The 13,465-nt window shown below is 36.2% G+C and overlaps 1 protein-coding gene across 2 annotated transcripts; it reads left to right on the top strand.

Moving 5' to 3' along the window:
- Positions 1–438: 438 nt before the first annotated feature.
- acyp2 (acylphosphatase 2, muscle type) lies at positions 439–9,500 on the top strand. 2 transcript variants are annotated; one of them, XM_026930304.3, is made up of 4 exons: positions 439–646; positions 1,377–1,393; positions 2,244–2,353; positions 9,009–9,500. In XM_026930304.3, the coding sequence occupies exons 1-4, from the start codon at positions 454–456 to the stop codon at positions 9,121–9,123; spliced, it is 435 nt and encodes a 144-aa protein (XP_026786105.2). In that variant the 5' UTR covers positions 439–453; the 3' UTR covers positions 9,124–9,500. The 2 variants fall into 2 exon arrangements, with proteins under 2 accessions (XP_026786105.2, XP_026786104.1); XM_026930303.3 differs by having other exon boundaries at positions 461–646; positions 2,199–2,353.
- Positions 9,501–13,465: the final 3,965 nt, after the last annotated feature.

Here is a 13,465-nt window from a genome sequence, read left to right as displayed (position 1 = left end):
TTGCATGAATAAGCAGGTGTACAGGTGTTCCCAATAAAGTGGCCAGTGAGTGTACAGTATATCTGTATATTATTATATATCAACATATACAATAATATCTGTATATTATTGTATATGTTCATATATATAGTGTTAATATAGTATTAATATTGGTCATATTTTTAAAATGACCAATTAAAATTTTGCATTTGGTCTACGTCATATGGACGATCATATTTGGGAATATCATGTCCAAAAGGGAACTCCATATATGGCATTTCCGTATGGGTACATAGTGTAAACATAGATTGTACTCATTAAACCCTAACCAGTTTGGACTAAAATATGTTTTTTTAATGTATTTATCATATATTAGTGAATTATTAATAAGGTTGTGTTTGACAACACTGCGCTAATCTAGCTTTCGAGTTATAAATATAACGAGATATAAATAGAGCGGGAGTCGTTATAAAAATGTCTGGAAATCTCGCGATAAAAAGCGGTATTTGCGGACTCGCGAGGCGATATAAATATACGGTGTTTATGTTTGGCTACGATTTGAACGTTTTCTGGCTCCTTTCGCTTTTCTTCCTCTTCCCTCTTTCTCAGTTCGCCATGTCTTCAAAATATGCATCTGTAGATTTCGAAGTTTTCGGCGATGTTCAGGGTATGTACGTAGCTCAGAGTGTGTGTGTGTGTGAGTGCGTGCGTGTGTGTGTATGTGTGTAGCATAGACCAGGTATCCCACAATCCTCTGCGCTCCGCTCCAGTCAGCTGTAGAAACAAGTGAATGCAAACAGGCGAGATGTTTTAACGTGTTTACACATGAGTTATATACATAAATGTATAGATATATATAAAGTATTGTCACTGAATATATGCTCTGTTATTAAAAAAAAGAAAAGAAAAGAAATAAACTCGTTCTATCTTGGTAATGTATTAAAATATAAACATGCATTAATGCAAATGACCACCAGGTGGCAGCAAATTCAGCTTACAACTGTCCTTACCAGTGTAACGTATTGAGCCTTAAGAGCTTTAATTTATATATATATATATATATATATATATATATATATATATATATATATATATATATATACACACACACACACATATTACTTTTTTTAGAATTGACATTCATTTTTTTTATTATTAAAATGTAGATCCAGAATTGACATTATTTACAAGCCTACTTGTTTTTGAGTTATTAATTAGTATGCAGGGAGTGACAGGCTCCGCCCCCGAAATAGCCTCAACTTAAAAAACATAGCCAGTGATTTTTTTATGTGAATTATGCAGTGAATTAATTATTGAGCTTGATGTATTTATGACAACAAATCATAAACTTTTATTTACTTATTTTTACTAAAACAACATTTTTGCTCTCTTTTCAGGTGTGTGCTTCAGAATGGTAAGAAAATATTCCTCTTACACAACTAGTTTAATATTAAGGAAAATGTATGTAAAGAATAAAACACTTTGCAATGTGCCATTATAGGAAAATAATCAATGATGCTGTGGTGTGCTATAGCGAGGTTACTGTTTCCATCTTGAAGTTGATTATTTTCCTATAACAGCACATGTCAAAATGTTTTATTCTTCTTACACCACAGCAATTTATCAATCAGTACAATTTATGAACTAAAAAATGACATGCACTTTTTAGCCATTTATAGTTGCATTTAATGTTGTGGAACAAGACACTTACAGTTAGAGCTGCTATATAGAGTCGTTCCCCCATCAGCATCTACTTTGTTTTCTCTTGAAGTTAATAAGATAAAACACACACACACAAACACACACACCTTGTCATGTTACTGAATAACCGAAAAGTGTAAACTCCTCTGTTGTGACGACTTTCCCATGGCGGAAAACTAACTGTTACAAAGCGCTACTGTTACAAATAAACGCCTCCTTACAGAAAACTTCACCACATCAATGATTAGACATTTGTTTTGTTTAATAACAACACTTTTTTATGTGAAGCGTTTGCTATACAAGACCTTGTGACTGAGCTGTTATTATAGAAACATTATAGTGCATTGCAGCTGGGACTACTGTCAGAGCTTCTGTTACAGAAAATGAATCCACATTTTCTGACCAATCACAATTCAGAGTTGTGCTGTGATGTAAAATTACATAAAGAAGATTGCTCTATCAAATGATTCATTGACAAATTATAAAGATCGGTTATTACATAATCCATTTTGTGAAAGTGTGTGGAAGTCTGTGAGTGTCTGAGTGCTCATGTGACTGTGCAGTACACAGAGGATCAGGCGAAAAAGCTCGGCGTGAACGGCTGGGTGAAGAACACCAGACAGGGCACCGTGATCGGCCAGGTCCAGGGCCCTCCAGAGAAAGTCAGCGAGATGTGAGTATGAAAACTTCTTCATGATCCACACTCACTGCTCAACATAGCTTTATATTTCAGACCAGTTCCAATGTACAGGCCAGTGCAAAAGTTTGCATCCCCGATGGTTTCTGGGTAAATGAATAAATTACTCATTTACATTTGTTTATGAAGATCGTAGCCATGAGAATAACTGTCGATGAATATATTAAATATTCTGTACATTTTGACAGCCATAAAATCATTTTATGTCACATATCTTGATATATTTCAACCTGTGAGTCTCAGTAAAAAAAAGTAAACTTGCATCACCCTGCAGTACCTTCTTCAAACAGCAGAAGGTGCAACTCGACTGAGCTTTGTGTCATGGAAATCTCTAGAATACAGTTTTTTTTTTTTCTTTGAGCCTCTTCATGCTCCTGGATCACAGAATATAAACTACACATCCATCTGAATCGCTTGGAGGGGCAAATGAGCATGTGTGTGTCACACTTCCTCATCCAACATGCTCCATTAAAGAGCATTGTTTAAACAGCTTTTTTAATTTAAAAAGCCCTTGCAGCCAGGGAGCGATGTCATTTGTCCTGATGCTAATTTTAGGATCCGTCCATGAAGTACAGTATGTAAGTGCTTTGTTAAAAATAATTAAAAAATATATAAAATAATTAAAAAAAAAACAAAAAAAAAAAACACTAAGGCCAGGCGCAGGGCAGGGCGAGGAGAGATGATGTCATAACATGAGCCTGGGCTGGGGCAACTGACATCACAGCTCCCTAATGTAAACCAGACATGAGAGCGTGAGAGAGAAATAGAGAGAGAGAGAGAGAGAGAGACCCACCCAGTCCCTAGTTGCTGTGTGTAAGGAAAGCAGTATATTATGTGTGTATGTGTGCACTGATTTGTGCATATTACAAGAAACAAGTATAGTTGTAATTGCTAATGTGCTTTTTTTCGGGGGAGTTAACAGGCGTGCTCTCTATTTAACCGATTTGTTGTCATTTCATTTAATATATTTGTTTAGTACAAGCTTTGTAACAGATTTTTATTTTATGACTTCTATATTATCGAGTCGGTACAAAACCATTTTAGTTTTCCAAACATTAGTTTTCCAACACAAAATTAAATGTTACAGAAAAATGTTTGTATGTCAGTAAAGAAAGCAGCATATTACGCAAGACGCCACTTTTCAGATAAAAAACAGAATGAAGGCTGCTGGGTTTTGCTGCAAAAATAAGAAGCAAGTGTGACAGTCAAAGTCTCCAGAAGAACTGTAGCTGCTTCTGCAAGATGCTCAGTAACACTAACAGTTCATTTCCTTATAAAACTGCACTAACTGCACCTGAGACTACTAATTTTTTAAAGCAAAGAGTCATCACACCAAATATTGACTTTATTTCATTTATTACTGTTTACTGCTCTTTATAGTATTTTTGAAATATTTAATTTCATTATTTTTTAAAGGCATCTTTGCTCTACAGCATTTTTTTTTTTTTTTTTTGCATGTGCCTAAGACTTTTGCACAGTTTTGCTCAGTATAAATAACTGAGTTTCATCTCAATCATGAGCACAGAAAAAAAAAACCCACTATTGTCATTTTTGCATTTTGAGGGTTTAATCTTACGTGATGCTTTGGTTCAGTTGTGAGTACACAAGACCACGTGACCAAACTATCTAGGGATGGGAAAAATAAATGCATCCTGATTCTCTTTGATGCACATAATATCATCATTTACATTTCATACACAAAAAGTGTCGAAAGCAGGAAATATTTCTGATGGAAAATAACCACTTAATACATTTACTTCTGTCACAATTATTAAATAATCGCCCAATTGCAATATTTGAGATGATCGGAATCTGAGTTTTTTCTTTTTTTATTGAACATTACAGTATAAAATCATATGTTTACATGTCACATCATTGCACCATCATATTTAAATCATTTTACTTGGTCACAGGCTTTAAACTATGGACTATTGTAGTAGATTATTGAATTATATAGGGTTTTTTTTTTTTATATAGGTTTATATTGACTTTTATGATTATCATCATTAAACCAAGATAAATAAAATTAGACTTACTAACCAATGTTTATTACTATTATTACAAACATAAAATCATTACTTGAGGCACAAAAGTATCACTCATTCCCTCATCTTCATAGCAAGGAAGTTACAAATGTTTGCACACCCTTACTTAGAAATAATTCATTCATTCTTTTTCAGTAAGTGCTTTATCCTGGTCAGGGTCAGGGTGGATCAGAGTCTGTCCCAGGAACACTGAGCACAAGGCACCACACACACACACACACACACACACACACACACACACACACACACGCATTCATACCTAGGGCCAATTTAGAGAAGGCAAACTGCTTACTGGCATGTTTTTGGGATGTGGGAGGTAACCAGAGAACCCGGAGGAAACGGGGACACAATAAAGAGGAATAAAACGCTTCAGGATGTGCTGTTATTGGAAAAACATCAATGTGAGGGTAATCCAGGTAATAACAACACATCCTGGAGTCTAAAAGGTAAACACATTTACTTAAGAATTGATAAATAGCTGTTGTTGTGCATTATTATATTACAGTTATGCGTAGATATTATACTATGATAAGAATGTCATGACAACAACGACAAAAATGTAAGTCATTAATCACAATCGCAACCGTCCACCAAAACTGTTACAGTCCTAAATAAATGAGGCCATTTTATGATATCATACTGAAAAATCTTACTATGAAATTAAGATGCATAAATCAAAATAAGTCAAATCTTGATTGGCCTCGAGATTCCCACCCTTGCCAAATAACACAGTGTATTTGTACGACTTCCTAATGTGTGTGTGTGAGTGAGAGAGAGCGATAGAGAGTCCGCCTCAATACAGTGCTGAAAGCTCACTAAAAAGCTTTTCTCCGTCAACCCACTCTGTCCTCTTCTTCGTTCCGGCTCTTGAACCGGACATGCGAGAGACCAGAAATGCGTTTGCTCATTAAATATTTAACCAGACAGAGACAGCTGTACAGTTCCCCAGTCCTTTAATATGCTGTACTCTCCTCTCTTCTTTCTTTTACTGTTTTCTTTTCCTGCCTCTCAGTTAAGGAAGGGAGAGATGCAACCATATCATACCGCAATGCTTAAAGATGTAAATATGTGACATAACAGTATGAAAAACGATAACAGAAAAGCACACTGTGACTTAAAGCACAGCGTCGGTGAATACAATACAATCGATTCTGATTGTTCAGAAGGTGGGATTTAAATTGCAGATTTATATATATACATACAGTATGTATATATATATATATATATATATATATATATATATATATATATATATATATATATATATATTAATGTACTTGTTCTAATATGTCATTGGTTTTATAGTAACTGTTTACACGGGGACTTGTATTGCGGATGCTCCACTTCATCAGAGGTAAAGCTGTAACTTTATGTTTTCCGACATCTTCAGGACAGAGGAGTTTATGCTTTACACAGTTTATAGGTAACATGACAAATTATTAAATTATTAAAGTCAGAAGAGAAAAAAACACAGGCTGGTGAGGGAATGACAGTTTATAGCTGCTATAACCTATATGGATAAAAGGAATGATTTGTTTTCAGATGTTCCACAACAATAAATGTAATTATAAATGGATAAAAAAAAGTATGATGTCATTTTTCAAGAAATAAAAATTGTAATCCTTGGTATATTGCTGTAGTATAAGAGGATAAGAGGAATAAAACACTTCAGGATGTATTGTAAAATCATCAGTGTGAGGGTAATTGATCATTAATTATTTTCCTATAACAACACATCCTGAAGTTTTTTTTATTCTTACGTTTAATTTATCATAATCACCCAGGCCTTCTCTCATTTTGTCTTCCAGCTGCCATGTTTATCTCATCTCTAGCAATATGTTAATTTATGGTGTGTGTGTGTGTGTGTGTGTCCCCTTCAGTTGACACTAAGAGTGTGGTGTTGAGAGCAGTTGTTCCAGTGGACCCTCATCACACACATTACAGAGACACACAAACACACAGGAACATCATCTTTAACCGTAAAAAAGATGTCTTTTTTATACACACCATAGCGTCCAAGTAGATTTCAGGGAAACATCTTGTGCTTCTTCACGACACAACACGACTTTCCACAAAAATGGTTTATTAATCAGTGACACACCAAGGGCACAGTGCCATTTGGCGTCATTGTTGCTGGCTGATATAATATCTGCTTTAGTTTTCACCACATGAGAAACCAAACACTCTGTCCAAGCCGCTGTGGGATCGGTGATTTTTCTGACCCGTGCTGCTTATGGATAATCAGCCTCCAGCTGGAGGAAATTCCTTCCTATCAGCGTACTTCAATGTTATCAGACTTCCGCAAGAGCAAGGCAAGGACAAGATTCCTTTCCTTCACAGCACAATAAACTTCACACACACAGGCACTACTAGGAAAAGAGGAAGATTCGTTCACATTGTGAAAGTAATGGAAAGTCCTAAGTGTTTCGTATTTAAAGCCGAATGCGTCAGCGCTGTGAAAGCAAACACAAGTGCTAATAAGAGTTCAGCCAAGCATAGCTCGTAGCTCTTAGCTCTTGGCTCGACTGTGTGCACTATTCCTCCACCAGACGCAAATGCAAGAATAAATCATACATCTGTGTTAAACTCTTTCTCAGGGCTGGGTTTCCTGTTTTTCAGTGAACTCCACCTAATCAGTGATGTAATACTTCTGATGGAAGGCTAACTACAACAAAACAAACTAAAAAAAAATGCAATAAAAAATAAAAACATTGTTAGAAATAGGAAATTTGGATAAATGCAATGACACGAACAGCAAGTACACCAACAGTGACAACATACTGACTGAATACAAATAATATACAGTGTACAAGCACACAAACGATAATTACACATAACACAAAGACAAACAGTGACTACAGAAAACATTTCCACTACAAGTTAGAATAACCATCTGAAAGCATAACCCACTCAATATACAGAATGCATACTGTATAATAGTTTTATATTTTATGATATTTGTATTATTTTTGTCAGCCATATTTTTGTGGTGTAATGTTATGTTAAAAGGATTCTTTCAGTAATAACATCAACAAAACATTTCTTTATTACCTTGTATTTTTTTCTCAATTCAGCATTAATTAATGCTTTTTTTTTTTTTTTAAATAAATTTACAAAAGAATAAAAAGCAACACAAGTTATTCAAATTCATGCAACAGTACAAAAGGATTTTTTTTTTTAAATCCAGCATTTTACTTTAAGAGTTCTGTTTCGGTTTCCTGTCCAGAGTGTCCTGAATTTTACTTTTTACTTTTTTTTTTCAGCCAAACGTTTGATCAGATTATGGAAGGAATAAAACACTTCAGAGTGTGCTGTTATAGAAAAATAATCAGCGACAGGATGGTGTGATGTGGCCCAATTCTAACCGGAGTTGATTATTTACCATAATAATAATCACAATATGTTTTATTTCTCTTGAACCACAGCAATTTTCTAATGATCACAATTTTTATTCATTAATTCATTATTTTCACAATTTTTATTCATTTTATTCATTAATGACACATCTGTAGCTCCTGTTATCACTTGTGTTATAGCAGATATAAACAGCCGTTCCCTGACCAGCCTCAATTTTTCCCTCTCTTCAATTTAATAAGACCAAAAAAAAAAAAAAAAAAAAAAAAAAAAAAGAATCGCAGCTTGTCCAGTTACTGAAAAACCGGAAAGTGTAAACTCATCTGTGCTGTAGACTTTCTGACACTGGATACTCCTTCCATCACTATATCTATGGTTACATGTTTTTCATTGTTAAATAACAACAAATGATCTGTATTTTCCAGTTTAGAAGATTGTTTTCTTGGCAATAATCAGAGCTATAAGTATCCGTGTAGTAGGTATTATGGATGGATGGCAATGTTGAAATGTTTTAGTACAAACCTAAATAAACAAAAACATATCTATGGCTATATATATCTTATAGGCTATATTTGGGGTAAACAAAATAGAGTAAATCATCTTTAATCAGGTCATTTCCTATATTAATAATATCCTGACTTTCTCCTGCCTTATGTCTGAGTGTAACCTGTCTTCCTGGTAGTGTTGTAAGCTGAGTGAATCAGATGCAGTCATGCACCCTCCCCCCCACCCCACACACACACACACACACACACACACACACACACACACACACACACACACACACACACAGCCAATAAGAGTCCGCCTCTATGGCCCACCATGCAGGATAATGCATTTAGAGTTCCTCAGAGGAATAAGTGCATGAGCTGTTCCGCCTATCCATGCCTACTCTGAAAGAGAGAGAGAGCGAGAGAGAGAGAAAGAGAGATGCTTTCATGTGTAATCTGATTTCTCAGACTCCTCTGATGCGCTTACTGATTTAATTGATGTTGTTAGCTTTGCCTCATGCCTCTGATGAATATGAAGAACAACAGCCTTTGCTTTGGAACTTTATAAAATGCCACTGAGTGCAACAGTTTGCAGCCGCCCCCCTTTCCAGGGTTATAGGGTTACAATAATGTTAATTTTCCTTACTGTTCCACCCCTACAGTATAAAAAGCCCTTTAATACAATTAATCTCTGTGTGTGTGTGTGTGTGTGTGTGTGTGTGTGTGTGTCCTTCGCTGTAGGAAGCACTGGCTGAGGTATGTTGGCAGTCCCAGCTCTCGTATCGACCGTGCTGAGTTCACTAACGAGAGGGACATTTCTAAACTGGAGGTCCGTGGATTCGGCACTCGTTATTGAATTCCACCTCCACGACAACGGCTCCTTAACCTTTTCAGAAAGCGTTCATAAAGAATTCAGTCATCCTATCCTCCCTGCTGAGTCACCTTCATTACCAGACTGTTATATTTAAGCCTCAATGAACAAAGCATTTATCAAAATGTAACCAAAGACTTAACTATTGCATTATTAATACATTTATATTTATTAGTAGATTTTCTGTATGTATAAAACCAAGCATTAATATTTACAAATTAAATAAACTATGTTTATTTCATTATTTCTTTACTTATGCTGAATCTGTGACTTCTCCAAACTTGTGTTACAGTACAGAATTGCCAAATGATTGTTTGCATTTTAACGAACCACTCAGAAATAAAGCATTATACTGGAATCCACATTCTAATCAACGATGCTTTCATTTCATTTTGATGGTAAAACTGAATGAAGCAGCACATGTACACATCTTGTTCAAAGTCATACACACTAATATAATAATCATGCTTTACAGTATATGTGGTGGTTTGGGAAAACCCATCAGATGTCACCATGCCTGAATTGTAGTAAACAGCCAAAAATTACAAAAAAAAGGTCACAAAATGCCAAAAAGTATACAGTGACAGCTCTACTTGATAATAACATGATAATGTTTTACTTGCACTACTTTCTAACCTTGCCTTGGTGTCAAGGAAGTATGAGAAAACTGGATACAAATGCATGAACATGATTGTAAACTGAAAATATATATACAGTGTGATTAAATAATAACAAGACACACATGATATAGAGAAAAGAAAACCAAAACAGTAACAAAAGCACACAGAGAACTACGATCAAAACACGACACACAAGCAGCACTCGCAGCACTGGGAAGAGGTGGAATTCGTGATGACGCTAATTTAACAAACACAGCAGTAAACACAGTTGGTCTACCAAAAGATGTCTAAAACCTTGCTACGATAAAGATTTTATATAGTTACATGTCATAGTGAAATGGACATGAGGCTGAACAATTCATGTTGTGATTAGATATTGACTCCTAAAATTGACACATCATCAAAACAGAGAAGAGCGCTTACATACTCTGTACAGATAATTTTAAAATACTTAAATGACCGAATAACAAGAATGAATGAGCAGTTATTTGCTCACTGATGTTAGCGTGAACAGTCGAGTGAAGAGATGATGAGGCTTGTGTTTGAATGCGAGACAGAGACTGATGTGGATGATACTGATAATCAAAGTGAGAACTCATTTCTCATCGGAAATTCTTTAAAATTTAAAATGGCAGTGAGGTAGGTGTAGGTGAGACGGCTTTTTAAGGGGAATAGGATATAATCAGATTATAAAATGCTTTACTCGTGGTTGAGAAACATGCAAAAGAGAAACATATATCAGTTTAGTTAAACATGTCAAAATGTCAAAATGTGACCATGTGGGTTTCCCAGGCTGCCACACATACAAGGTCTAATGAAAATGCTATAGCATGAGGCGTATCCTTTCCTTTCTATCCGATTACAGATTACAGCAAAGCATGTGACTAATGCTGTTGCTTCAAGTGCAAATTAGAGCGAGGTGCAGTTCTGGTCAAATCCTTTCACGTATGTTGTCTATCTCTTTGCTAAAAGCATCACAGCACTAAGCTCATTGCTAAAATGGTATCTTCACATGGATCACTCTCCCTCTGTCTCTCTCTACCAGCTAGGATGATTTTAATTTTATGATGCTTTTAGGAAACTGGGCCCAGATCTCTTTCGGATCATCTTTCAGTTTATGAAAAGTCCACCAATCATGAGCATGCTTTGCTCTGTTGCCATGGTACAGCTAACCTGCCTCGTACCAATGCTCTAGGCATTGTTTTCTTATGAGAAGCCTCTAATGCATAGAGCATCACCAGTGCAGTCACCATTACAACAGTGGAAACATACATGCAATCTTCTTCTCTTTTTTTTTTTCTCCCAGCATGCTCTCCTGCTGCAAATCTGCATACAGGACGGTTGCAATCCTCTTAGCTGACAGTGCCGAGATTAGGACAGAGGCTTATCATGGGACAAGAGAGAACGAGAGCTTGCAGTTTTCTACTGATCCAGGACCTGTCCATGGAGTGAAAAAAACACAAATCTGGTCCCAGATCAGGACGAGACAGAGGTCGGTGCCGTCAGCTGGATGTGTTGTAAAGTAACAGAGACACCCCCCCCCCCACCATCACCAGAATGTGCTTCGCTCTTCATTTTTGTGCTCTTTATCTGTTGTTCAAATTCCCTGTGTCATCAATGTATCTATTAGCTGAAAAGTGCCGTTACTCCTCTGCTGTAACTCCTTTTGTATGGCGATGGTCATATGAAAATGGTCTGCTCTATATTAAGAGTGTCTTTAGGAGTTCTTGTTTGGAAGGACTTTTTTTTTAGTCTCTCTCTTCTTTTCAAACCCGTGACCTCCAACCCTCTTTGAAGGATAATATGGAATTAGCAATATATAAAACTACATTTTTATTAAACCTTAGAGTAAGAGAGAAAAATAGAGAAGAAATGAAAAGGAAGAAGAAAAAATACATTAAAAATAAATAAAATGTGTATATAATTTTTTTTAAGGAGAACAATGCAAAAAAAAAGTGAGGTGTTCATCAACAAATCAAAAACAAGACACAATTTGACAGTGAAAAATCCATAGGACATGGGGGGAAAAAATAAAAAGAGGCAATTACAAAAATATTAGATGACTACATATTTGTAATTTTGTGCCAATTTTCTTATTGCAACACATATTCAGGATTCATATAATGGCTAGTCCTATTCTTTAGGACGAAGACCAAATATAAGATCCCTGAACACTACAAACTCATTCCAATAATATTTCTAACACACCCTGTTGAGTTTTCCTCCAAATTTCCCATTCCCATTACAGGTATTTCCCAATTTCCCAATACCTGTAATGCTCCAATATGTTATTAGCTCAAGTCAGGTTTTTTTAGATTAATCCTCTGGCATCCTTAGGACAAAACGCATTCACAAGACAAGTGAAGTGATGCGGTTTCACTTTTGAGCAAAAAAAGGTTGCTAAAGCTGTTCATAAATGTAAAGAGGTGCAATAATGTTCTTAAACCCTAGTATTTTTCAAGCAAACCTCTATGAATTTTTCAGTCAATGGACTTTTTATGCTCTAAATACGTTTGTGACATTCTTACTTTTTTTCAGAAGGAATGATTTGTGGTTATGCCCATGGTGCTAGTGTAGTTATGAGGCTCTGATGGTGTATGATACCACAAAACCCTTCAGGAAAGTGTACAGTAAGCAGAACTACTTTTAAGTGGTGAAAAGTTCAAATTCTGTAAGATCACCTTTGGTAAAACTTTCTCTCTTGCCTGTCTCATTGGAAAACCTTTATTGGTCCAGTGTAATGGATGTAGTTTTAAATTTACATTAGGGCCTTTCGCACCGCTTTAGTTCCAGAACTAAATTTACAGTACTAAAGTACTGGGCGATTTTGCGCGAACTATTTCACAATACCGTTTGAAGGGTTGCATTCGCACCGACAGTGGGCACTAGGAAGTGACGTAAGCCGGTCGACAGCGACGTCATTTGTGCTCGGCGTTCAACAACAGAAACAAAGAACAACGTAAACAACCGGAGGATGGAGGACGCTGTGATCGGAGCTGTGTTTTTGTTGTCTCGCGTCCATCAACCGCTGTTCTCCATACTTGCAAAATAAGTGTGTTTACACAGCGTTTTAAATCATGGCGGGTGAGGGCATTTTCATACGCGTTTGGCCAATCAACGTGTACTTACGTCACGGATAGTACCAGTTGTGCTGGTTAGACCCTGTTCCGGAGTAGGAGCTAATTTGGTTCTCGAAAAAGGCAGTCCAGTACTAAAATCGCACCCAGTTCCGGAGGTGCGAAAATGCCAAAAAGTGGGTAGTTCCACAATTAGTTCAGGTACTATGAAAAGGTTCCCGCGGTGCGAAAGGCCCTATTATCTAGTCTCATCATTTAAACATGTATGAAAGGATAATATAGTAAATTTTAAGTGGTGTCCTTTGCTGTAATGGATTCCTGAGAACCTGATGATGGGATCAGGGGCTTCTCCATGACCTCTTAACAAGAAGGTTTTTACTTGGGTTTAACACTGACCTGCTTTCTTTCACTAATCCCCAAAGCAGTTAACACTAGTATAACTAGCACATGCAAGAGCACAGCTAGGACTTCTAGAAGCTGTGCAAGAATATTCCTAATTTTACTCTGAGCCACAAAACTTTTACATTTCAAATTGTGCTTTGTCTTCATCAAAATTATTCAGATATACTATTTTGCCTCTCCGCTCCGCCATCCCCCCAGAATTGTCACCATTCACACCATGAACAACAG

This window comes from Pangasianodon hypophthalmus, chromosome 11 (genome assembly GCF_027358585.1).
Source record: "Pangasianodon hypophthalmus isolate fPanHyp1 chromosome 11, fPanHyp1.pri, whole genome shotgun sequence".
Classification (NCBI taxonomy): domain Eukaryota; kingdom Metazoa; phylum Chordata; class Actinopteri; order Siluriformes; family Pangasiidae; genus Pangasianodon; species Pangasianodon hypophthalmus.
Note: the sequence above shows the minus strand (reverse complement) of the source record. Positions and strands in the feature narration are given on the sequence as shown.